Here is a 26,818-nt window from a genome sequence, read left to right on the forward strand (position 1 = left end):
AGATTATAAAACATTGAAAATGCTTTTTCACATCTAACTGTTAACTGCATCAGTCAGGCAAAGTTACCCTAATAAAATAGTTTTACAATACTGAAAAATGGTGAGGCACTGTCAATAAAAATCTTCCTAGGTATACAAGATTTTTTTAAGAGCATTTCATTGTAGAGGCTTGTTGGTTATTGATGTATCTGTCTGGATCAGTTTAACTGCCTTTTTTCTTTTGAGCAGAGCCAATAAAGATGAATAGCTTCATATAGAGCAACAGGCCCTGCAGGTTGTCTGTTAGTCTTAAGAAAAATCTGTGGCATATAAAGAGGCAAAGGGGCTATTAGATTTTTTTTTGTTTTTTAAAAAGGAAGAAAGAAATGCTTAGGAAAAACTACAGTCTTTCATTTATTTCTGACCATTTACTTTGGGTCACTAACAAATTAAAAATAAAAAAAAGGTCACACCTTTTAAAAGTGTGTATCCATGTCCTCTAAAACCAGAGAAAAACGTAATTTCCTGTAAAACGCTATAAGTCTGTCTTATACCATGGCAATGACCCACTTGAGGCACCATAACAGCAGCAATGGATAGAACAAGGCTTACCGTCAATCATCATGTAGATGAAAAATATGGGAAACTCGCACTCGATCCCATCAAAAAGCTGGAGAAAGACAGAGAGAGGAGGAGAGGGGAGGAATTATTGCTTTTTTCGTTTCACAAAGAGAAGAGAGGCGCAGGAGCTTTAAAGCTGAATTTGAGCAGCACTGAATATGGAACAGTATGGCACAGAGAAAAAATATAAAGGATGTGACATTCTGAATGAAACCTGTCAGTATAGAGAGAAATATTACTGATCCTTTACAAGGTCATTTTTTTTCTAATTCAAAAACTTGGCTGTTTGTTTTGAGGAGGACATCTAGAGGTGTGAAAGTTTAGTATGTTTACAATAGACAGACACATAGATGGAAAAACACAGAGAAAGTCGGAGTTTAGTTTTACTGAGGACTCAGTGTCACTTCTCTATCACTGAATAATCAAAATCTTGGCTTTCAGTCTTTTACAACCTAACATGAAATAAGGTATTATTTGTAACCTAGCAACAACAAACACTTAAGAGCAGCGCTCAGAAAATGACACTGTGGCAAAAAACACTGCCATGTTGCCTGTGAACTCAGACCTTCAATATCAAAGATTTGTCAGATTTCACTCAGTATAACAAAGACAAGAGAATTACAATGTATGTTTAACAATATAAATACCTACTCGCTGTGTGCTTAAGTTAAAAAAAAAGAAAGACATTGTTTGCTTAGGCTGCTGCCCCCGCGACCCGGCCTCGGATAAAGCGGATGAGGATGGATGGATGTTGCCTTTTAGTTCTGGTCGAGTTCTTCTTGACATTTTAGAATGTGAGGTTCACAGTAGTTTTATATAACCTAAAGTTGAAAGTATAAAGTCCAAACAAAAATCCAATCAATAAACTATACCATGTGTTACAAATGGGACTGCAAGCTATCATACATATTTAGTCAGGCCACAAATAAGCTTCAATATACCCTTTAAGGTTTTTATTCAAGTTTCTGAAAGCTTGTTAGAGGCATGTTCTTCCAAAACATTTTTGTTTTTGGATGTTTTAATGATGGTGGTGGAGACTGATCTGGTGACTGTGAAGGCCATAACGCGTGATACTCAAATTGTAGTTCAATGACCACTCCCATCATGACAGAACCGCTCCATCACAGAAGAAAGGTGATTTTGCAGTGACCCTTCCCTCTAAAAGGTCAAATGAAGCCAAAATGCATCAGCACAATGTCACCACAGCATAACTGAGCCACCTGATCCCACCACAATAGTTGACCAAGTGTTAAGGGTTTTGCCTCTAATCCTATAATTTCTTTTAATTCAAACTATTTATAAATATGGGAGCTTTGGCTCATATTAATTACATGCATTTTATAGTAGATAGTTCTGCTTGTGTATTCATACTAAATCACAAATCAGAATCCTTTGACTGATTCACTTTCTCACGCCAGACATGCAGCAGATTGCTTGGTTGGGGTCCAGCTGTTTAGTGTGCAACAAAGTTTGATTGACAGCTCTCATGTTGCCTGGAACAGACCAACCCAAGTCATTTCAGTAAGATGTTCGGCTTCCTTTAGCCTCCAAAACAACTTCAAAACCCTCGGCACACATTTGTCTAATTTAAGATGAACATAATTTTTTCTAAAAGATTAACTCAGTTGCTGTTTTGACAAATCCACTGCAAAATGTAACCCATGCCTCTTCCCACAAGTAAGAACTAGTGACTTTGTAGGCCATGGCATATGATTTCTATCATTTTTTATACTTATCAAACCATTCAGTGTTTTTCCCTCCTTGCTTCCTCTTATTTGGCCAATTTATTCAGGTTTTTTTTTTATTTAATTAAACCTGTCAGCTCATAAACACATTGCTGTCAAATGAATGTGAATAAATCAAAAGCACCAAGTGGCAGCAGCTAGACAAAAGTTCCCCAAATAAACACTTGAATTCACACCATCACTTCCTGGATTTTTCTCTGAATCTTGCACACTTCATCTACTGTATTTGCACTGTATCTTACACAAGCACCCATGCACAAACAAACGAACAAAAATCTTAAGCCATTCAATTACAAGTCACATTTACAATAGACAATAAAGCTAAGCAGACAATTATTCACTTTAGTACTCCAGTGCTTAATTAAAGAGGATCAACTCAAAACACTGTCCCTACACAATAACCCACCTTTAGTCACCGAATTTGGAAAAACACTAAAAATAATAAAGGTCAGTTTGTAAAAAGATCAAATAGTCTGCAGAATTTTATTAGCCTCTTAAAAAAAATCCATCGATACAAAATGCTTGTGTGCATATGTCCGTGTGTGTCTGCATTTTAGTCCCTCTATCTATAAAAGTAATTAGTTCTGACTATCTTTGTACCTTATCTTTTTCAATAATCTCTGCGCTGATGGAAGATAACAGAGACATCCTAATGCAATAACAAATGCCTGGCTGAGCTGGCACACATGCTCGTACAAACACACTTAGAAGGTGCTTTTCACTGAGCGGATACTCATGTCTGTATGAATGTGCTTCTTTAAATGTCGGCACTCTGTGATTATGTAGATCTGCAGGTCTCGAGGTGTATATTTCACCAAAGATGGGAAGCAATAGCAGCTATCAGGTGGGTTATAGAGAGGAAGGAAAAAAGAAAGGCAAGTGCATAAAGAGATAGAGAAGCAGGGGAGGGGTGTATTTGGTGGCGGGGGGGAGAGAGTACGAGAGAACAGGAGAGCTGAGGCAGTCACCCAGTGAGGCCTGTGCCTTTTGGCCCGTTGAGGCTGTAAACAGACAGGGATCCCTGGTGTTTTGTGCTTGAGCAGCTCGACTGATTGGTAAAACTGTCTATCACACAGGCTGCTGCCGCTGCTCTCTGTCAATGGTAAACAGACAGGGAGCACAGACGCCTGCCCTGCTGTGAATTCTCTCTTAAACACCAACAATAACTTTAGTCAATGTCTTCTGCAGGGGAACCCGGCCTACCTGTGATTTCTTTCCTCCAGATAAAACGCAAACTGTGTCAGACACACTCAAAGCATTTCATTTTGTTGTGAGGTGGCTTATGACTCAAAAGAGGTAACATTTTACTCACGGTATTGCTTTTCGACTATATTTGTAACACTATTAATCAGCGAGGATTCTGAAACTGGCAAATCACTTTTTTTAATTCATTAACAAAAAAAATTAATGAATTAAAAAATTAATTGGGTTTTTACATTATGAAACGTTAACTGGCCAGAGTGTCTTCCACAACAAATCTGACTGACTGCTGGTCGAACTAAGGGCAGGACGGAGCCTGAATGAACTGAGGCATTAAACATTGTTTGATAATTCTTAGAGTCTTTAGAGTCTTTGTATCCTATTAGCCGCAGGATTAAACAAAGCTCATTTCAAAGTGGTTCAGAGTTGGAGCCCCATGAGTGCCCACTCTGACATATCAAGCAAGCACTTCCATCATCAGTGCCTTTTTAAATCTTTTTTCCTCAGCCTCACCTTTCAGACAGAAAAGTCACCTTTTGTCACTACAAAGTGATGACTATCCTTTTTAATGAATCATGAATGTAATTAAGGAATCATATTACTGTCAGGTGACTCTTTGATTACATACATCCCTACTAGGTACAACTGATTAGGCCTTTTGAAACAGTCGGTTAGTGTTTCACTGCCAAACAGAAACTCCAGCATCTGTCTAAACTCACAGATCTCTGCTTTCTTACCTAACGCCTCTCTGAGCTCATTAATTCTAGCAGGCTAGCTCTCCAGGTAAAGTAATGATTTGTTTAGTATTAAGAGTCCAGCCTGCGATTCACTTATGGTATGCTTCTAAAGTGACTGCACTGTCATTTGGCCAGGATCACAGGCGATTCACTAAAGGACAATGAATGCCCGGTCATTCACATAGGTGTATATGCATGAGCATACACACTGATAAGGAACAACTCAGCTGCATACCCAGCGCACCCACACACATGCACGCTAAGATTTAGGGTGAAATACCTGGGGGATTAGGATGCGTGGAATGGGAGAGGCTAAGTCGCAGGCAGATCTCTTAGCATTATCATAAAAGGATGAAACCTTTGGAGGATTATGAATTTCAAAAACTTTTGAAATGTCAAGCACTTTCAAGCTGAACTTTTCCACATGTTATGCATTGCTAGCTGTGCTTGTGGTTACTGGCAATTGAGTTCAACTCAGTTATATAAAACCTATATTTTACACACACACACACACACACACACACACACACACACACACACACACACACACACACACGTCATTTTGTTCAGCTGCTAAATTGCTCACTAATGAAAATAGCTAATCAGCCAATCACATGGCAGTAATGCAACACACTTAGGCATCCTGCAGCTCAAACTGAGCATCTGTATGGGGAAGAATGGTGATTTAAGTGATTCTGAACATGGCATGGTTTTTGGTGCCAGATGGGCCTGCCTAAGACTTTCAGAAATTGCTGATCTACATCTCCATGACTTACAAAGAGTGTTCCAAAAAGAGAAGAAATATTGCATATACATCAGTTCTCTGGGGGGAAAAATGCCTTGCTGATGCCAGAAGTCTGAGGTGAATGACCAAACTAATTAGAGCTAACAATAAGACAACAGTAACTCAATTGCTTGTTATAGTCAAGGTATGCACCTTAAGGTTCAATTCAAACTGGACTGGCTCACCAAGATGTTTCCAGCACTTTACCAACAAAGAGGTAAGATAGTTCTGAAGCAGCAAAGTGTACCGAATAAAGTATCATCCTTTAATTCTGTGAATAATTAGCTGCTATGGAACATGTGAGGCAGATTAAACAGAGGTGATAAGAACAGCGCAGACAATTTTAAAAGAGTTAAAAATAATAGAAAGGAGGTAAAACGAAAAAAGCAAAAACAGATTAGGAATAACAAAAGAGAAAATTACTAAAGAAAATACTCAACAAAAATCACAAACCATGACAAAAGGACTAGAAGTGTAGCTGTCAGCACACTGAACCACAATATATTTATTCGATGTCTAAAAATTCTAAAATGTCACTGCTCGTAAATCTCTAACTGATCATTTTCTTTAATGGAAAGTCGGGTTAATTTTTTTAAAATCCATTTACTAGATTTGAAGCATATTATTCACAGATATAATTTTTATTTCAACTGCTACGCTAATGACCATCTTATTAAAACCTGGAACAACAAGAAACATTTTGGATCACATTATCTTCTTTAGGAATATAGCCCATAGTTTCTTCTTTGCATTGGCAAAATACAAATGAGCTATTTAAAATGAAACAAAAACTGTGGCTTTAATCCAAAGAAGAACAGAATATAGAGAAAAAACACGAGTACAAACCTTCATTTCAGCAGGTTTGTAGTAGCGGCGATTCTTGTCTTCGTTTGCGGTGCGGTAGCCGTCACGGAGGAAACGTTTGAAGCCATATTTGCCACGGAGCTTGCGGACAATCTTGTCAAGTGTCTGAGTGTAAAGAGCATCATCATCAACAGCAAACGCAGGATAGCTGATGGTTGGAAGTAAAGCTGCATCTGTGTTCTGCCGGAGACAAACAAAAAGATTTACAACAATTATGAACTACGTGAAATGTTTTTGCCACATTTGCTATATATAATATATATTTCCAGGCTGATATTTTTACTTCATTTTTTTAAATATATATATATTTTTAGCTACATTTAGTGTTTGTGTAAAAATCCACTGGCATTTTAGGTCAGAGAAATATTTTGAAAATTCCACAAGGACCAAAACTTTTCCCAATGACTGCATCTCACAGTCACTTTGCATAACTTCTGAGTATAAAATGAGGGAAGCCAATAAGATAATTTATTGTACATTTATATATTCTACAGAAAGATTTATTAAACATGCGTGAATGCCCATAGTATGTTTAGGAGTGAAAGTGTCGGTTTATAAATAAAACACTACAGCACTGACTACATTTACATACAGGCTATGGTTAGGAACGAATCTTGTTATCAGGCTTGACAAACCACTGTGACTGAGCATCTAATAGTCCCATTTTATTGTTTGGTTTACTCTATTAAGCAAGGGAAATGAAATCTATCAGGGCATAGCTTCACTGCAAACAGCTATGAATATTTAAAGTTTATTAATAGACGGCAGATTCCAAAAATCAAAGCCTTTCCATATCCTGTCTGAGCACTGGAATCTATAAAATAACTGCAGGGACAAGCGCTCTGACATGGACGTGGCTATGAACGCTTAAGGACCAGATTTCTGTTCTGTTTTGATTTCTGCTGCTCTCCTTTGTAGCGCGTTTCTTTTTTATACTTTGCACATATCTCTGCAGCTCACAGAGGAGCCAGGTGTAGCTCTGTCTAGTCCTATTCATTTATATTCTTCAACTTCTTGTTACAACCCTAATCTACATGGTAACATCCTCAGCAGCTACAGCTGAGAAATCATATCAGCTTGCAACACACTCTGTGCAGGTATTGAATGTGTCTAGAATTGAATACTGGATTTCAATCTTTTGACATATTACATGACATAGTGATAATATATTGATGTTTTGCATATCTTGACACAATCCTGACAATTGTTGGTGTCTCCTGCACTCCTTCAGACTTCTTAATGTCAGTCTCCTATGTCTATAATGCCATTGCTGATCGTCTAATTACACTAATTTCCTCCCAGGCCGTTGGTGACTAGACAATTCTGGCTTACAAGTTCGACACACACACACACGCACACACAGACACACAGCTGTAATGATTTAAGTGCCTGCGAGTGTTGGCGAGTAGGAAAGATTTTCCTCACGCTTTCTTCTTTGAGCTTTATCTCCCTGCATCTCTATATCCAGCTCTTACTTTTGCCATTTCTTGTCAGTGGTGTACGATCAAGAGCTCAGGTACGGGCAGTGTAATGACTGCACCGTGAGGAACATACATTGTTGAATTGATATCTACTGACACATTGACATGAGTGCGTGGTCTGTTTGATGTGTGTAATTAACCTTATCTGACATATGCGTGACAGGCTACTATTTTGTAGAGCCTATGCATACAAGCTGCTTCTCTACACCGTAAAAGAGCGTTGGGGGAAACGTTTGCGTCAAGCTGTGAAACTGTGGATATTTTTCTAAGAACAAAGAGATCAGCTCACAGACAAAATGCAACATTTAAACGATATTTTAATATTTATTCTAGTTCTAATATGATCAATTTAGACAAAATAACAAAAAGGAAATAAAAATAAGATTCTTGATTTTTGAATAAACTATTTTAAAAGATTGTTGCATTTTAGAGCAAAACGAAAGGTTACTTGATCACTGTTTTAACGATCACTGCAAGGCGGATATCATAAAAATACTGTGGGAGTTTTTTTGCTCTGACTGCACATTCCTGTATGCTGGTTCAACATTTCTCTACAATAGTTAATAGTTTAAATATTTTAAAAATTGAGCAAATGCAAAGTGCTCACTGTGCTGGACTGACATTGTCATCCCAAGACCATGTACCAATTTGTCATAAGCCTTCAGTGAAATTCAGTTTACTGAGTTTGATTCAATTTGCAAGAACAGACACCTCAGAGCACTTCATATTGTAAGGTAAAAACTAATTAGAGTGAGAACTACAACAATCAGACGATCCCCTATGAAGCAAGCAATGGTGGGAAGAAAGAACCCCCCTCTTTCTCTGGAAGAGACTTCCAGCAGAACCAGTGTAAGGGTTTAGGGGTGAGGTAAAAGAGAAGAGAAAAAAGGAGAGAAAAGAGAAACAAGAATAAAATGCATAATGAAGGAGAAATGGTTACCGGAGAGAGTCCTACAACCCCAAGCTTTATCAAACAGAAATGTTTTAAGCCTAACTGTAGAAGTATGAGGGTGCCAGTATCTCAACTCCAAACTGTGAGCTGGTTCCACAGAAGCGGGGATTGATAGTTGAAAGCACTGACTTAAGTTCATTCTACGTTTGGAAACTCTAGGAACCACGGAAAAGCCTGCACTCTGAGAGTGAATGGCTCCACAAGATGTTTAAGATATGAAGCTGATAATATTTTGCAAATTTTAGAAGAAAAGAGCTCTATTGCACATATTGCTTTGTGTCGTTTCTGCCTTTTGTTACTTGTAAAATCTGTATGCTTTTCTTTGTTTTATTAAAATTATTTAGAAGATGTACACAGTCAATAAATTGATTGATGTACTCACATGGGAGCGAGACTCTCTGGGTAGTAGAGAGCAAAGGGTTTGCCTGTTCCTGTTGTGAGCATCCAGATCCACAAATATCACAGACCATGAGCAGCCCTGCAGCATAAAAGAAAAACATTCAATTTACAGCTAAACAATTTGTGCTTCACAGTAACATATAGCTCTATACGTGCAAAACGACAAACATACACAAAGTCCTCCATTTGTCCAAAGAAATAAAAATAAATAAATAAATATGGAAATGCTTAAAATTATTTGGCTTCAAAGCCTCCGGTATTACACCTCCACACATCAAAACACTGTTTTGCTGTAAAACCAGGCAGATATATTTGGATTGCTCATGTTATTGAAGTGCAGTGTGGGAGTGCTTAAACAGCAGCTAGTCATCCGATCACTTTAAAAGTCTCCCTGTACAAAAATGAAGCACTACTACCACGATGCAGTTTGTCCATCCAGAGCACTTAAACACTTCCACGAGAGGAAGGGGGTGAACATTTTGTGCTTTTTACTCAGTAAGGGAAGCAATCAAACCATTTTTCAGGTTCTAAAAAAAAAAAAAAAAAAAAACAGTCCACTGCACTTCATCCATCCATCCATCAGCAGTGCTTATATGAAACCAAGTGGGCAATTCCCCCAAACTGCTAAGCAGTTTCTAATGCAAGTCAGATGCATTATGTATGAATATTGCCAATGTCGTGTTTTTTATTTCTATAAAAAAAAAAAGAAAGAAAAAAAAACACATCTGGCCAAGGCTTTTAGTCAAATCAGCAAGCTTTCCTCTAGAAATTTACATAGTGCATACATAGTGAATTGCTAGCCACCAGTGTAGACAGCTGTGTGACAAGTTAGTGAAAAAACCCACATAAGAAAACAGAGTGTTAGAAAAGCAACGTATAAAAACACTAACCCACAAAGCAAGCATGTAAAATGAGTGTTTTTGCCTTTTAGATTTGAGCCATTTTGTCTTCTTTTATTTAGTCACATTTTTTAAGCAGAAGCAGACAGTCCAACCAGCTTATCATGATTTAACTACTACATTTTTCTATTTACTTCTTTTACAAAAAATAAAAAATAAGTTTGAATATGCACTGTATATTTGTAGCATAACATCTCTTCCAACAGAACTAAGCAATAAAAAAAAAAAAAAAAAACACTAGGCAATGAGTTAAGATAAGACATAATCTGTAGAATACTTTCAGTGCAACAGCTCAACCCTTTTTGAGCAGTGGATGCTGTTTTAAGGTTTTCTTCAAACAATCTTTGATTTTAGAAAACTAAGCACTGCTTGTTCCTTGTGCATCTATCACTATGCATCCTCATGAGTGATCTGAAGTAAAAAAAAAAAAAAAAGTTGACTATAACCTGGAGTCTTTGAAGGCAAATATCTGTCAATATAAATTATTTTCAGGTTTTTCTCAATACAACCATCCTTCCACCTACTGTGAGGATTTGGCTCACGCCTCTCAAAAAACCACTGATGTCATTGGGTTTTTTTATGGTCTGCTATGAACATTGATTGAATGTCAATTATTTAAAGCCCATTTTTTAAAGACACTATAATGATTTACTTTGAACTTTAACTTGACACCACTTTCTATGCACTGATATATGTATGAAATACATTTAATTTACAGAAATATATTAAACTGGACTTTGTTAGGCATGTGCTTGGCTCTGCTTTATCCCTGCTCTTGACACGGTGTGAATTAGGTGACAGTCCCTTGAGAGAAACTAGAATGTGTTGGGATTTGACTGTAGAGCCGTGTGTAAACAGCACTGTGAATTTAAAGACCGGCTTTAAAGTTGAAGGATCCTCCTCATGTGAGATCAATTTTATCCGCCCAGTTCAATTTGTCACACCGAGAGGCTTCTATCATGCGTTCAGTGTGACTTTGAGGGGGCTGTGGTGAGGGGTCGGGTGTGACTTTTTCAAAACTGAAGGATGCGTGTCTGTCCATGTAATACAAAGGCTAACTGTGATATACAGCCACAAGAGTGTGCAAAAGTATGATAGAAGAGTTAAGAGTGTACTGAATGTTCCGGTTTAGGGCGTCGAGGGGAAGGAGCTACATTTGGTGCTTGAGCGTCAGCTGGGACATCAAGATTGATAGAGATCATTAATAAGCAACTGGAAAGCTTGTAGCATTCCCACAAAGGGGCACGAGACCGGCAGAGACAGGCACACTCATTCTCTCACATGTACAGAAGCCCCATACAGCATGGACCATAAAGCAGCCACCTCTATAAATTGATTCTTTCAACAAGCTTGAGCTCAATGACAAAATCCATTTTCAGGCACAGTTAAATCCTTTATTTTGCAGATGTTCAGAAGAGAAACACAAACAGCAACTTTACGGTCATACCCGACAGCCACATACGATGAGAAGATAAAGAGTCTAAGCTTAAATGGAGAGAACTGCCACACAAACCATTCTGGGCAAATACCCGAGTGAAGAAAATAAGAAGAAAAGATAATAAGAGAGGAAGCTTGCTAAGTGGAAGGCTTCATTTTCCAATCCATTAGCAGGTATAATGAATGTCTCTGTTTTCTTCTCCTAAAAAATTAAATAAATAAATAAGAAACATATCCACTAATGGACTTTGCACACAGAAAAACAGCCTCTGAAATTTGGAGGGAAACCTGATTCAACTGTGGCCATCGATCACAGTCTGTAGAAGCACAAACAATTTGCTGAGACAAACACAAACATGCACAAACATACTTTCCTGATCAATCGTCCACTCAGAGAAGCAATCTTGCTACAGTGACAGCGGCACTAATTACACTGATGCTGTCTACCTGTAAATAAACTGCAGTTTTCTACTATTCAGGCTGGTCATCGGGGTGACATTGCACCCAGCTAGGATAACTTCTTGATGTACAGAGGAGATTTGAATGGGCTATAATGCAGTCTACTACCAGGTGGCACAGTTAGACAGGAGACAAATCAATGTGAGTTCGGAAGAGGTGGCAAAGTATAAGAAGTCAGGGAATCAAATACCTGGTTTCCAAACAGGTTGAATCCATTGATGGCCTCCAGCGCAGCTTTAGCAAGGCCCACAGAGCTGAAAAGAAAATAAACTGCAAACTTTCACCAAAACATACAATAAGCAAGTATAATTCAATCTAACATTGATCAGTTTAAGAATATATTATTTTTCATTCTTAAGAAAGCAGAAAAAATGATGCAACATGAATCAAATGTGTTTTGAAAATGTCAAAAGTCCCCAAGGTTCACCAGAAAGCCTTCTGAATCACATTTGAATCTTAAATGGCTATCTGTTAGGATTCAATAAAGCTGAAGGCTCCTGAGATTGTGGTCTACTTTCGATAATGGATGATGGAGAGGAGAGAAAAAAAAACATAGTGCATTTCACAGTGGCTGGCTACTGTGATTGCAATGCAGCCTAAACGTGAATCAATTTTACTGTCATTTTGTTTCCCTTTCTACCCTACCAAGATTTCCCTAGAAAAGAACAGAGAGGAGAAAGGGAAAAAATGCAGGAAACTTGCCACTGACTGGTGGTAGATGTGCTGACATATTAAAAAGCATTAGTACAGATGATGGGAGGCTAATTTAGCCTCTAAAAGAGTTCTGCTGAAAGTAGTTTTGTGTAACACACAGAGATACACAAACACGCGCAAACTGACAGCAGTGGTCAGAAATCCTGACAGTACCTCACATGTACATAGAATGCTTTAAAGCTTTGTGGAAACCCAGGGTGTTAAAAAAAGTAACGCTTGGAATCAGGACCAGAGTAAAATGATGATGCAACCATGTCGGTTGACAGGTGGAGATAAGGATTCGCATGATGAAAATATTGCTGCAGACTGTACAACAGTGTTCTGCTACTCTGAGAGTAGGTGTGTTTACATACAGTGGTTCAGTATTGATCCACACACACCAACTTTTCTTTACTTGATTAAAAATGGACAAACTCATTGTGATTGTGATTCTGCAGTTGACAGAACCACCAACTGCTCAGGAATGATCCATTGTGAATCCTGTGAGCTTAGAGCCATATTCGTGTTTCGAAGCCGGACGTGACAGATGAGGAATGGTTCTAATATGGAGTTTGATTATTATACAGATCGTGTTTCCATGGAGCCATTCTGAATTGTTTCGTTTTTGGATACGCCATGGTAATTAATACAAAAGTACATATATAAGCCAACTCATTAACTGGGGGAATCCAAAAGCATGGCGTGGAGAGATAGAAACACGAAAAGACACAGCACTCCTCAATACACTGAATTTGTTATCTTTTCTTGAGGACATCTTGACAGGCTGGTGCCAATAGCTCTGGATTGTTGGAGAAAGAAAAAAAGACATGCTTTTCAGAGATAAGCAATAGCAGAAATTGAGGATCTTTATCAAGAAACCGAGCGAGGAGAGGAAGGCCGGTTTGACCTTGGATGATAAATCAGTTAGGGAAAACGTAACAAAAAGTCAACACGGGCTAAGAACAGTGCTGGTGTTTGAACAGGTTGTTCCAAATCCTTATCTGCATGGTGGTTAACCATTCAGATGGCTGGTCCATTACATTTTCTTTTAATATAGGTTATTTACTTGCTGACTGACATTTTTTTTAGCTACCAACTTGTGCTGATTTGACATTTCCATCAGTACACACTGACCCGACAAACACCTCACTAGATCAAATAGACTTGATTATAAAGAAAAGCATTACATGTTCCCACATTTCTGCTGCTTCCTGCAGGAAATACAGTGTTTTTACATTTATTGTTTGGCGCTGATCTATTTATATGGACAGGAAAGAAAAAGAAGATTGAATAGATAAGAGTCCTTCTTGCTATAGTTAATGTTGTTTTCTCTATAAGCAAAAACCAATGACTGTTTTCTACAGTCATTGGCAAAAACCATTAGAATTTCACAATCTAGTGAATTAAAATACATAGATATTACAAATAAACTTAACTCAGAGCCCTATTACTAAAAATCTGAAATAATTAGGGGTCTTGTAGTTAATTTCAAGAAGATGGAACACTCTACATCATTGTTGTTTTTCCAAGTGCTGCACTCACCGACAGTGAGACAGAAACAGAGGGCCCAGGCAAATATGATTTGCAGTTGCGTAAGAAAACCAAAGTAATACTTTAGTAAAACTAAAAGATCTGTTTTAACGGGTGTATTTATAAAACTAGAAGAGTATCAAGGTATAGTTTCTCTTGGCCCATGGAGCATTTAAGCACTGTTGCATTTTTAAAAAACGATTGTTTCTCTCTTGTGACTCATCAGTAGGCACCTCAGTTTACTGCTAAACCCACTGCTCAATCCCCAATTTAAAGCAACAGCTGCTAAGATTTTTAAAAAAGGGGAAAAGAAAAAAAAACATGAGCAGCTAAGGTGAGCACAGTGAAGAATTTACCAGCTAAAGAGTGACGCATTTCCCTCAGGTGTGGGTGGACAAGGTGGTGGAAGGTGACTCGATATTGGTCCACTCATCAGATACATACAAAAAATGACTCCAAATGCATCCTAATGCATTAGACGAGTGGATGTGTAAAATGGCAACTCTTAAGTGACACATTTAGCATATTAAATATATGTCAAATATATCCATCCATTCTCTTCCCTTTGTCCATTTCAGGGCTGTGGGTGGCGTTGGAGCCTATCCCAGCTGTCTTAAAGTGAGATCCAGGGTAGAACCTGGACAAGCTGCCAGACTGTCGCAGGGCTAACACACAGAGACAGACAACAATTCACACCGAAGGGCAATTTAGAATCACCAGTTAACCTAACCCCACAAACTGCATGTCTTCGGACTGTTGGAGGAAGGTGAAGTACCCGGAGAGAACCCACGCAACACAGGGAGAACATGCAAACTCCACTCAGAAAGACCCCGGCCTGATGGTGGAAGTGAACTCGGGACCTTCTTGCTGTGAGACAACCGTGCTAACCATGAAATATGGGTTTGCTCTAAAAACATTTATTTTGAATATTTGACACATTCTCACTTCTTTTTTCTGGTGTTACAACTTTCCCACAGACCTTATTTCAGGTATGTAACTTAAGAGTTTTAGGACTTTTGCAGCACCCTGCATACAGGACATATTCTGGCCAGTACTACAAAAGTGGTAAAAGTATAGAGAAAAGCAAAAGTAAGGTTTATAAAAACAAAACAAAACAAAAAAACGAGAGTGTGGAGAGAATGTTTTTCTGTGTTTTCTTTTTACTGACCTGGAATGCAGTTCAGTGCTGCCATTATTGTACTTGCTGCCTCTCTCCCACATGCCAAAGTCAGGTACCCTATATGCTCTTTCCACACAGAAAACCAGGTTCTGGATGAAGGAAACCTGCATGTAGAAAACAAACATACATGGGACACTCGGAAAAAATGCAACATACTGTGTTTATGCAATCTGCATACACAGAGTATACTGACACACACACGCCCATGCATTCATAAACGGGGCTAGAGACAGAAGATGTGTCCAAAAAGAAAGTGGAATCGCAGTACATAACGTAAAATGCAGCTGTGCACGCACGCACACGTGTATATATATATATATATATATATATAAATATATAAATGAAAGTCTGGATCCATTGATAGATGACCCTTGATACTGATCTGGGGTGATGAGTATAACTCTCTCATTACAAAGGTTACTACGGTGAAAAAGAAAGCTGATTTCTAATCCATGCTCAAGGTGAAACTGACCCGATGGCTAGACTGTAATTAAACAGGATAGAGCACCAGTATGCGAAGCTAGAGCTTCATTGCCTTGTCAGCTACCCATAACTATAAAGACACTAAATCAACACACTTTACAAATTCAACTTAAAACAAATGCCACCCTTTAGATACAGGCTCTAAAAACTCATCAGTAGTGTTGTTGATTCCACCAAACATTACAGCGGCATCGAAATGTTTAAAATTGCAGTTAGCCGATTTCAGATGTTTCTTATAACTAGCATCTGGCCCACGCAGATTCCTGGAAAATTATACAGTATACATATAGGAAAAAATTAACTAAAAAGTGAAACATATAATGTGCCAGCACACTGGTGTATGTGCTTGAGTGATGGTAGATTTAATCTAAAATGACAAAGTGGTGGAGGGGAATTGAGAGATGAGAGTAAAACAGCTGAAAGAGAAAGACAGAACCTGTGCAGGTCTTAAATAGGCCAGGCAGTGAGGATGGGCAGAGAAAGAGGGGGCAAAGCAGATGAGGCTGGGAAAGAGGGAAAGGTGTTTGCCGGGTCTCTTATTGGGGGGTTTTATGAGCAGAGTGATTAACGAGGGGAACTTTTTAGTATCTTAATGGTATCTTAATGAATGTTACTGCCCGTCGGCCAAATGAGTCCCTCTGTCTCCCCTCCCTGCTGCTAGAAAACCATCCTGGCCAGTTCTGCTTTTTTTTTCCCTTTTTTTGTGGGGGGCGGGGGGCTGACTATTTGGGAACGTGGGCACATTGGCAAAAGCACACTACATGTGCTTCTGCTTTTACCATGTGCCAGCAGCTCTCACGTATACTCCTGTGTGGAAAAAAAAAAGCACCCCAGACATACAAACTGGCTAATGAGTCGCTCCATTTCATGCTGCATGAAACTGAAAATGGCATCTGGGAGGAGGTCGATAGTGTATCTTCTCAGAGGACATGCATCAGCCTTTCTATGCCACTCTAAGAAAAAAAAATATACTGCAATGCAGCTTCCAGCTCAGTCAAGTGGACACCGATGGACTTCACAAGTAGTGACAGCCAACAACAAACTAATAAACACTCTAATAATGTGATTAGTCCAAATGAAACACATTTCAAACAGTGTTCAGTGAGAAAGCTAATCTCAAACCCTTATGCTCAGTGCATCTGATGTTTGTTAATGTGAGATTGGGGGAGGCGTGCTTCGGTTTGTATTACACAACCTAATAAGCACTGTTTAACCATGCAAATTAAGGTTGCTGCACAAACAGGACTGCCCTCATAAAAAAGTTACATTGTCAATTTGCTTTGTTCAGAGTAAGAAATGGAGAAAAATGAGAGATGACTGGGTTGGGAGGTGTGTGTACGCTCACTAATTGGTTAGTGGTATAATGTTTCACCATGTCCTTACTTTCTTAAGATAAGCTCAATTTAGTAAACAAATGGATTCCTTTACCAGGGGCACAAATTTCACTGCTCTGTGGCGGTAAGTAAAGCTGAGCAGGCTGTAAAAACTAACAGAATTAATGACGTTCCAAATACTCCTGCGGGCCACATAATAAACAGCACAGTGTGTAAACTTAACAGCCAAGTTGCCTTCTTGTTTTATTTAGAGCCAAACATAAAAAAGGCAAAAAAAAATGACACCAACAGATAAATCAAACTACAAGAGACCGTTCAACTTTACAGTAATAGAGGGCTGGTGTGTTGCCAAACACAACGTTACCGGTTCGATTCTCAGGAGGCTATTTAAGCTTCCACAATGAAATCATCTAAACGTTTCTCTGCTGAAAGTCAACTGAGCGGCTCAGCAAGAGCATAAATGTGAGCCAAGCTATAAAAGTGAGATACTGTCCCCTGATCCTGCATTTGTGTCAGCTCTAGGATATCTGTAGGGGATTTAGGATATATCTAACTGGCTTTAGAGACCCTTTGGTCTTACTTTACAGCAGCTAGCTCAACCTTCAGAAGGTAGCATCAGATTACTTAGATCATTTAAACTATATCGTGGTGTATTTTAGAATAAATACAGAATTTCACAAAAAAAAATTCCAAAGATTAGAGAAGCTGTGAGATGTTTTAAAATACAACATTGCCATAAATGCACAGCACCATGGAAAATCCACAAAGTGATAAAATGTAACAACTCTGTAGTTATTTTTCATGCAGTTTATAATCATATCAGTACATTTAACCTTGACAGTAAGTGAGACCAGAGATTGACACTATTTTCCTCTGCTTCACAGTTTAGAAAATGTAGCGATAAACAGGCCAACATTTACATCCTAATATTGAAAACCGCAGTCATTTTAACGCCTTGTTTACCTCGTCGGTGTTGAAAATGATCTGCAGACCAGAGCAGATCATCTCCACCAAGTACAGCAGGAATAAAGAAACGGCATCGATCTGTAGAGGTGACAGAGGGAAGTAGGGTGGATAAGATGCCATCAAAGCAATTACTATCATTTGCACATACACCGTATAATAACTTCATACTTATAAATTAGTCTTCAATTTCTCGCACAGTGCAGAGAATGAGACAGACTTTACAGTAGCTATTAAACTTTTGACATTGGAAATCATCAACAATGGTGAAGTTGCTGGAAAAAATAGAATAATCAATAAATAAGTTACCTCTTTTACATTTTTGAATGTCTTTTTCTCCCCTCACAGGCAACTAACCTTGCAGCTTTATTTCGATTTCTCTCTCTCTCTCTCTAGCTCTCTTGATGTATTGGCCACCCTTCACTAGAAATGCATTCTCCATTCAAATGCTACACACCAAACTGACCTCCGTTAATACCACTGACAGAGGAACAAGCCGTTTTAGTGCCAATTTAGTGCACAAGCACTTCTCGGAGAAAGTCATTTTTCTGAGCGTCTATGCATGCCAGGCAGAGGGGCTGAGGAAATGAGACATTTTAATGGAATCCCCCCCCCCACTCAAAACACTTGAAACAAAACCTGTCACAAAGAGATTGATTGTCTATTTTATTCATCCTGTTGTTCATTCATCTTTAGCAAGGTTCACTTACTACGGACCTTCTTCTCTGACCTCATTTTTTCCTAAAGTTATATTAAATATGTGACACAAAATAAAATACCAGGGTGGCAAATTTTACTCTACATTTTTTTACAATATACAGTAAAACCCCTAGGTAACGCACACACATCAAACACACAGGTGTATGCACCAAGAATTCAATTTAAACGCTCTTTTTTCATTTGGTAGTTGCCCCATTTTTTCACTTGTCTGCTTGCTGGCTGACCTGCAGGTGGTGGTAGTCGCCGTGCAAGTAAACCTCATCTCCGGTGTCCACATGGAATACAGAGTGCAGACACTTTGAGGGGCTAGGATCCTGTTTAAACTCCTCCACCTAACAGAGATGCACAGAGAGAGAGAAAGAGAGAGAGATGAAAGGAGGAAAAAAAAGGTCCAGGGTAAAGGGAGGGAGAGAGAAAATCAAAGGGAGAGACATCCATGGCCCCACAGAGGTTACTAGAAGAAACTAGCTATACTAGAGTAGCCTTCAACAAATTCAAAAACATATCAACCGAAACCTTTTGTATTGAGTCAAACATGGTGATGAACTTTCTTTACACACTTTAATGTCTGTCATGTCTCTTATGGTTGCACTGCTTAAGGCAGAGATGGCACCTCTGCTCTAATTCTATATATGTCAATTCTAACGAATCAAATTCAATGCCGCTTCTTGTTTCTCTATCCTCTTCTGTCCATTCTTCTCTTTCCCCCATGTCAACTTGTCACGACAGATTCCCACATCCCTGGGATTTCTTTTCTATAATTTTCTCAGGCATCTTGAGATAACTGCTGTGAATGGAAAAAAAATTAAATTACACTTCACTTCCTTTCAGCATGTTCTCTTGAGCTAAAGCTGTTTGTTTTTTATATTTAAACTGTCAAACTGAACTTCTTTTACTGCATTCACTTTTGCTGACCCATCAACGTCCAGAGTTTTTTCCTGGCTCCAAAGGCTGGGGTGAAGGGTGATCAGAATGTAAGCATAATTGGTCTGCATATAGTTAAGGCAAAAACTTGAGTCTTACTTAACAGAAGTCAGTGGATTTCCACATCTGGCTCCTTTGTCTTAGGCCATTTAAATGTTTGTCTTTGTTTGTTTGCCTTTTTGGCTCCTCCATTTCAATTGCCACTTCAGCTTATTCTAGCTTTCTTTGCAGCTTTTTCACTTCAGTTAGTCTTGCTGCTTAAATTTAATCAGCTACTTAAATCTTAACCACCATCTGCCTGCACTGTTTTTTCAATCTACTATACCCATACAAATATGATTCAAAAGGTTTAAAGGAACTAACATTTCTTTAACATTTTTAAGCCGTTTCAAAAAAATTTAATGTTTACAATCCTGGCTGCAAGAGTTCATCCCCACTACAATCATACATGCTGCACATAATCTGTTCTTTTGTTTTGGTTTTTAATAAAATAACCTGATAAAGAGTGAAGAGTTTAATCAGGGAACAACACCACACGCTACACGTTACAGTACAAACATCTCTGCTCGGGACCACATAAGGGCCAGATTATGGCAACCAAAATGATAACACTGTTTAAAACAAGACATGTACAACATTTTAGTAGTGCTTTGTCCTCGGTGGTTTGTTGATGGCTTCGCATGTGTTTGCTTCATCGACTACACTACACACCAAATCACAGATGGGCCGCCTGTCCTGTCGCACAGTTATAAATAATTGGCCCTTTGTCCCATTTTCACCTCCTTCGTTTCTTTTCTCTACTTCTCTCACTGCTCTCTCTATCATTAAATCCCTCGTTGTTGTCTCCATTTTTTTTCCTACTTCCTACCTTCTTTCTTACTTCTAGCTCTCCATCTCCTGTACTTTACGCTATGAGCTCTTTTATTTGTGTTCTTTTGTCATCGTCCCCCCACACACCTATTTTGCTATATAGTCAGGTCATAGTGGAGACCCGCTGTCCCACTTTCACTGAAACTGCTCCATTTCTTGCCATCCCATAGTGAGTAATGCTTATGTGCGTATGTGTACAGAATAAGAGGGGTACCTCTGTCAGCAGCTAACTCTGTTGTTTATGTTTCTATAAAACTTGCTTTTGTGTAGTGGTCTCCCTGATTCTTGCCCCTGCAGAGCCACAGTGTCAAGTGGCTCCACTCTTGGGATATTTGAAGAGGCCCCTGATCTTGCTTATTGTTTCAAGTGCTGCAATGCGCCAATATGGGCTTCAATTTAGCAAACTACTTCAACGCCTGCTGTTTTAACAGTCCACTTTCATGCACTTATTTTCCATCTTTAGCTACGCACAAAACTCTTGCATCTCATCAAGTCAATTAACTGCAATTCCTTATCATTTCTCACTGAAAAGGAAATGACTTTCATTTTCAAAACCAAGTTATGTTAAAGGGATACAGTGAGCTCAATAACTGTTTAGATCATCACGACTAAATGATCAGCTCACGTTTTTACGCTTAGATCTGTGACCATATCCCTGAATTGATCAATGTTTTGGTCTCTTCAGGCAGTGTAACAAGCCGTATACAAAAACACTGACTTATTGGCCTATTTAGTGTTCCAGCAGCCACTGGCACATAATTAGCATTCGGAGCACAGTAAAAAAAATTACAAAAAACAAAAGTAAAGTTGCAGAGTCCTGAACTGACAAAAAAATGACTTAAAATATGCTAAAGAAATAGATGTTGGATTAGCAATAATGGTAAGTGGGCCAAAATTCCTCCACAGCATTGACAGTTATTGCAAATCCTTGAATAGGTGTTGTTGCTGCTGCTAAGGGTGGCCCAACCAATCATCAGGTTTAGGGGGCAATCACTTTTTCCACACAGGGCCATCTAGAGTTTTTTTATTTCTTAATCATAAAGAACTTCATTTACACCACTGTATGTATGTATTAAGGATAGGGATGTCACAGTAACACAAGAAGGCCGGTGTTAGTTAAATATAGAAATGGAAAAGAGTGTTGTTTGCAGCCTTAATAAGCCCGGACAGTGAGTTCCTCTGTTGCATATATAAAAATTTGTATTAACAAATATTGTTCTGGATGATAACGCTGCCTGAATTTCAATGCAAATCGGCATAAAAGCAGAGCATCTATATAGCATGTTGTATCTGTTGTTCACTAGCTCTGTTTCATGAGTTTCTCCTGCAGTATTGTCCAATTCCTTGAGGAAAACACACAAGTATTATATTTATTTATTTGTTATAATTAAGTTAAAGCACCTCAGGACATTGTTTAAAGATACAGGAATTGATTATTTGAAGGAAGAGAAAAGATCTGGTGACATTTTAAACAATGTATTTTAAGCATTAATATTTTTATTATCATTGTTATCATCAGTAATCTCTAAATGTTTCGGTATACCTTTGTATTCAGTACGAACAGAGCTGCTTTAAATAAACATAAACAGCCACCTCATTTGTTTATCAATGGCAAAGGTAGAATATTTTCCTTTAAGAAAACTGTAATTGTTAAATAAAAGATATCCTTTCTTCCTCATACACTATCTTATCTAATCAGTGGGGCACAGCTGCTGTATTTGCTCTGTGATATTTGCCCTGCAGTGCCCCCATGTCACAGTTTCCATAAAAAATGCCATGTACTTCGTAAGCGTTGGTGACGGGGCCATAACGAAAGCTGTTCTGTGTAATTAACTGTGTAAACGCAGCTTTGTAATTAAGACAGAGAAACTCTCTCCCCTAAATTGGATCGTCAAGGTCGAGGCAAGATGAAAGAGGATGCCTTTCAACGGTGCACACCATATACGTGCAGATACACAGGGACGCAGCAGACTGCTCTATTAAAAAAATATGCTCAACGAGGAAAAAAAAAATATTCAGGAGACATATCTGGCTTTTCTTTGAATACATAACATGGTTTGCCATTTTTTTCCTCATTCACAGCCTACTCTACACATTCATCAGTTTTCAGTAGAGGTGGCGTGAAATTTTCCTCCTTCGGAGCAAAAGTCATTGGAAATTAGGAGACTGCTGGTTATTAAGCCCTCAGGACCATATCAACTGGCTCCTTTTGTTATTTGTTGTGATATGAAAGAGGAACCAGATGTGTCCAAGGCTGTAGCACTAAGAGGCTTTGATGAGCAGGAATATACCTTTGATCTGCAACGCAGTGTGTAATTTCGGGGGTGTTTTTATGCAAACATGCAGAAGCTGTACTGAGCCAGGATGAAACACTCACCTTATCGGCCTGTCTCATGTAACAGTAGAGAATTCCTCTCATGCACTTGATGGCAGAATGCTCCAACTCGTGCGTTCGTCCCATGTCATCATCAATGCGTCTGAAGGGCAGGGAACAAAGGCCGAACACATGAAGACAAACTGTCACCTACAGCAACTCCTTTTGTTTTAAAAATGGCAAATATTACTAACTGGAGTCACAGTTGGTCTTTTGGTCAGTATTCTTACTCCTTAAATGTCCGAAAGTAACAGCAGAGATCTCACAACTTAATATGAAGGACAAGTTTTCCGAGGCAAAAAAAAGTCCAAGTAGTCAGAAGATCAGACACATTGTAGAACTGTCTAAACTGTTATTTTATTCAAATAAAATATGAGTGAAAGAGAAGCAGAACATCAGAACCAGCTTAATAAATAATAAATAAATAATGCTAAATATTAAGTCTTTAATTCCTTACTACCTTTTGGTCAAGCCATTTTGTTCCCAGGTTTAAGCAAATAACAAATAATAAATAACCTGCTGAACCCTTTTTGGGGTAAGAAAGATAAAAAAAATTTAAAAAATGAATCAGATTTAGGTTGATATAACCCAGATCAAGCCAAACTTTTGCATTCATAAAGCTAGAAATGTTTGCCTAGCCCATATTTCATCAATAGGATTGTGGATCCATCCTAAATATTATTGTGATACAGAGAACTACCATGTGATTTTGACATGGACAACACAAATCCTGATCTGATGAGGACTGGAAGAGTAGTAATGGTCAATCATTTTGTTCCGTTAAAGCTGTCAGTTGGCCAGGACTGCTGTGAAGATCAAACTGCTTAACCCAAGACTAAATACAATGGTTCTCTGGCTGTTTCAGTTACCTATAGCTATGAAATAATGATCATACTGTGATTTTTTTTTGCTCTTTAGACTTTCCCACACGTAGTACTGACTTTGAAGTATATTAGTCATCAGTGCTGATAAACCAACAGAAGCTCTTAACAATTTACACAATTTACATTTAATAGTGAATGCAAATTAACAAAAAAATGAATGAATGCACTATAGAAAAATGCATTCAAATTGTGGGGAAACAATTCAGCTTTAAATTAAATCTGTTAGGTATAGAAAAGAAAAGTTTTGAAAGTCCTGAAATGAATACTGGTAGTAAAATGCTACTTTGTTCCTCGGTTGCAGCGACCACAGTGCGAATCAGCTCATTCTTTCTGAGGCTGGCAGATGTCAGATGTGTTTGACAAAGGTCAAGCTAGTAATGACTCTGGCTAACAACAAAGGAAAGCTAAGCCACTGATGTTATACTTGTTTAAAATTTCCGAGGTACACAATGCATTAATGACTGCCTTCAAGACATGACCCCGTGCATCAAAACTGACTGCATGGACTTGTTAGTGAGAGGAAATTTTCACTAGAGCTACCCAGTGTCATTAACAAGAAAATGTATATAACAAATAGAAAAGTGAGTAGGCAAAGCTGCAGATAAAAGCTATCATGTTTCCTTAAAATAGAAGTTTGTGGTAACTCCAACTGCCAGTCTTGTCATTGAATCTCACACACACACATACTCAAACACACACAGCATCTGGGTGTGAAGTAAGTAATGGCACTATCCAAGCCTGTCAGATGAAAATCATCTTAATTAAATCCCAGTGACAATTCTAATAGGAGGCAGCCATGACTGATGACTGGGATCTGCCTCTGGTCACATCACTGCAGTACACTCTATTTTTACCCTGCTCTTTCCCTCCGTCTTCCCCCTCCATCTAGTTTCCTCTCTGCCTCTCTCGCCATCTTCCACTTCTTCTTCTCTATTGCGAACCCTGACCAGCTTAAATCTCCCCTCTACCACTCCCGCATCTCCACTTTCACTCTTTCTTCTCGTATACCTCCCCTTTCCAATTCTGCCTCCTTCCTCTTTATCTTTTTGCTCCCCACCCTTCTTCTGTGCCCTGTTACAAGCTCATTTTGTGGAAGTGCTCTTTCCTTAAGAGGAATTTGGGCATCAACACAGGGGAACATTGATAAAGGGGTTTGGTGGCCCCAGTGAAATTTTGAAATGTTCTTCTAGAAGTAATAACCCCTATGTGGTTAAAAAGCAAAGCCTCCAAATGACAGAGGCAGATTAAAGATGAGGATCAGTAAGCATGAAAACGAAGAGAGCAGGGAAAAACCTGTGAAACTAACTGAGGCTTTTTGGTCAGCTTTCATATAATGCCCAACAAACTGAGCTGTCCATCTATTTTAGTATTTCTTTTACACCAGCGTTGCTGTGATGCTGAAAAAAGGCAATACATAGGACTGGTTTTTCAGCTACTCCTGAGTTTATGGGTCAGTGGCATATTCAGAAGCACAACATGCTGCAACCATCTATCACTATATAACAGCAAGAAGGACCTCTGCCCACAAGAAACTGGACTCACTGCAATAACCATCTGTGTTTATGACCTCCGCCTCCACTACTCACCATGAATTTAGATTTCAGTCTGAGATACTCTCACAACAGTAATCGAAGAGTTCTTTAAAAAGTCTAACTGAACATAAACATGAGTTCTAAGTTTTTAACTTGTACAGATCACTAGCTGTTTACCCATATTCTATGATTGCACCAATTACAGACCCTGCAACCTCTAGCCTGTTGGGTTGGGTGTGTGAAAAGACATATTTTCAAATAATTTCAAGGATTGTGTGCACTTGTTAGTACAACTGGGCTTATCTTGGAGCCACACTCACCCACAAACACGTACATGTTGGTAATCTGCCTAACAGCTTTGGTCAAGTTGAGCTTTCTATGAGTTTTGTAACTCAATTTTAGGTAAAAAGCACTATCTTTAGCACACAGCTAAGGTGCCAGCTTCCTAAGTCCACACAAATTTTGGGAAAAGACATATTGCATACTTATAAACAAACATATATTACACAGTTTATTTTGCATGCGTGTGCATTTTGCATACTAACCGATACGCCATTGCCAAGGCCCAGGCACTGGCAGCACAGTACAGAGAGTCCCGGACCTTTGCCTCTTTGCAGGTAGAGCATGTTTTTACTGGGAACAGACCAGTGGTGGGACTCTGGTAGTTCAAAATAGTTGTCTTGACTAAAAAGACACAAAAAAGATAGAGACAGACAGAAGAAGTGGTGGGTTAATAGTTGCAAAACTGGAAATGTCATCTGCTCACAGCTAAGTAGTTGAAAGGCCAGTGAAGAAAGCGCCTGTTTTCTAGGCTGTAAAGTATTCTCCTGCAGCTCTTTGTTACGAATATCAAAAGCATCTCGTTCTAACTGATGAATTAGGTGGTAAATCAAGAATCAACAGATTAAAATCACCAGTTGGAAACTACAAAAATGAAATAAAAAAAAAAACAACAAAAACAAACCCCCTCCCCAATAAGATTCTGTTTAAAGTGCAATAAACAAATCAGATAAATGTAATAAATAAGTATAAGATGAGAGAGAGAGCACCATGTGCCTCACAGCTTCAATGTCAGGGGCAGAGGAATAGTGGACCTCCCAGCTTCAGCGTCATATAGAGGAGCCCAGAGCAAACCCAGCAGCAAGCCTTAAAAAAAGGCTATAAATATAAATATAAAAAAAAAAAATCAAAAATAGCTGCAGCAATCTAAGGAGAGTGGGCAACCAGAGTTTTACAACTTAAAGAAATTCTGCACTTGTGAGCAATTGTTGCAGAGAATCACCACGTTACCAATGACTGTGACGCTTTTCATATGTTTTAATGTTAATAAATTATTTTATTTTATTTATATATAACTTTTTAAGATTGTAATGCACTTCAATAGATTCTTACAATATTAAAATACAATTGAATAAAAAAAAAACCCATAATACACAAAAATATTATTCAAATGCCTGATAGATCTGGATAGATGCATTTTCAGCTGTTTTTTAAAAAAAGAAGCCACAGAGTCAAGGGTGCAAAGAGAGAGAGGTAAACTGCTCCATAGTTTTGGCACAAAAATTTGAAAGGCAAAATCCCCTTTATTTTTTAGATCGGTACGTGGAATCACCATAAGACCACTATCAGCAGATCGAAGGAAGAAGCATGATGTAGAAGATGATGTAAGTGGGGGCCTCTCCACATCAGGCCATGAAAGTAAGAGTCAAGATTTTAAATTGAGATCTGGAACTAAATGGAAGCTGGCGCAGACTCTTTAACAACGGGGTGATAT

General features: G+C 38.5%; 1 protein-coding gene across 3 annotated transcripts in view; it reads right to left on the reverse strand.

The window, feature by feature from the left end:
- Positions 1-26,818, reverse strand: part of phkb (phosphorylase kinase, beta) — a 102,335-nt gene that overhangs the window by 51,068 nt on the left and 24,449 nt on the right. For all 3 annotated transcript variants that reach the window (XM_005913092.2, XM_005913090.2, XM_005913091.2), the window contains 9 exons: positions 25,590-25,728; positions 22,632-22,731; positions 18,685-18,792; positions 17,741-17,821; positions 14,949-15,064; positions 11,748-11,811; positions 8,746-8,841; positions 5,913-6,110; positions 592-649 (listed from right to left, as the gene is read on the reverse strand). In XM_005913092.2, the coding sequence (XP_005913154.1) occupies positions 592-649; positions 5,913-6,110; positions 8,746-8,841; positions 11,748-11,811; positions 14,949-15,064; positions 17,741-17,821; positions 18,685-18,792; positions 22,632-22,731; positions 25,590-25,728 (960 nt within the window). The remainder of the gene's footprint in view (positions 1-591; positions 650-5,912; positions 6,111-8,745; positions 8,842-11,747; positions 11,812-14,948; positions 15,065-17,740; positions 17,822-18,684; positions 18,793-22,631; positions 22,732-25,589; positions 25,729-26,818) is intronic.

The sequence above is a fragment of the Haplochromis burtoni genome, unplaced genomic scaffold (genome assembly GCF_018398535.1).
Source record: "Haplochromis burtoni strain Fernald_Lab_line unplaced genomic scaffold, NCSU_Asbu1 Contig_2, whole genome shotgun sequence".
Taxonomy (NCBI): Eukaryota; Metazoa; Chordata; class Actinopteri; order Cichliformes; family Cichlidae; genus Haplochromis; species Haplochromis burtoni.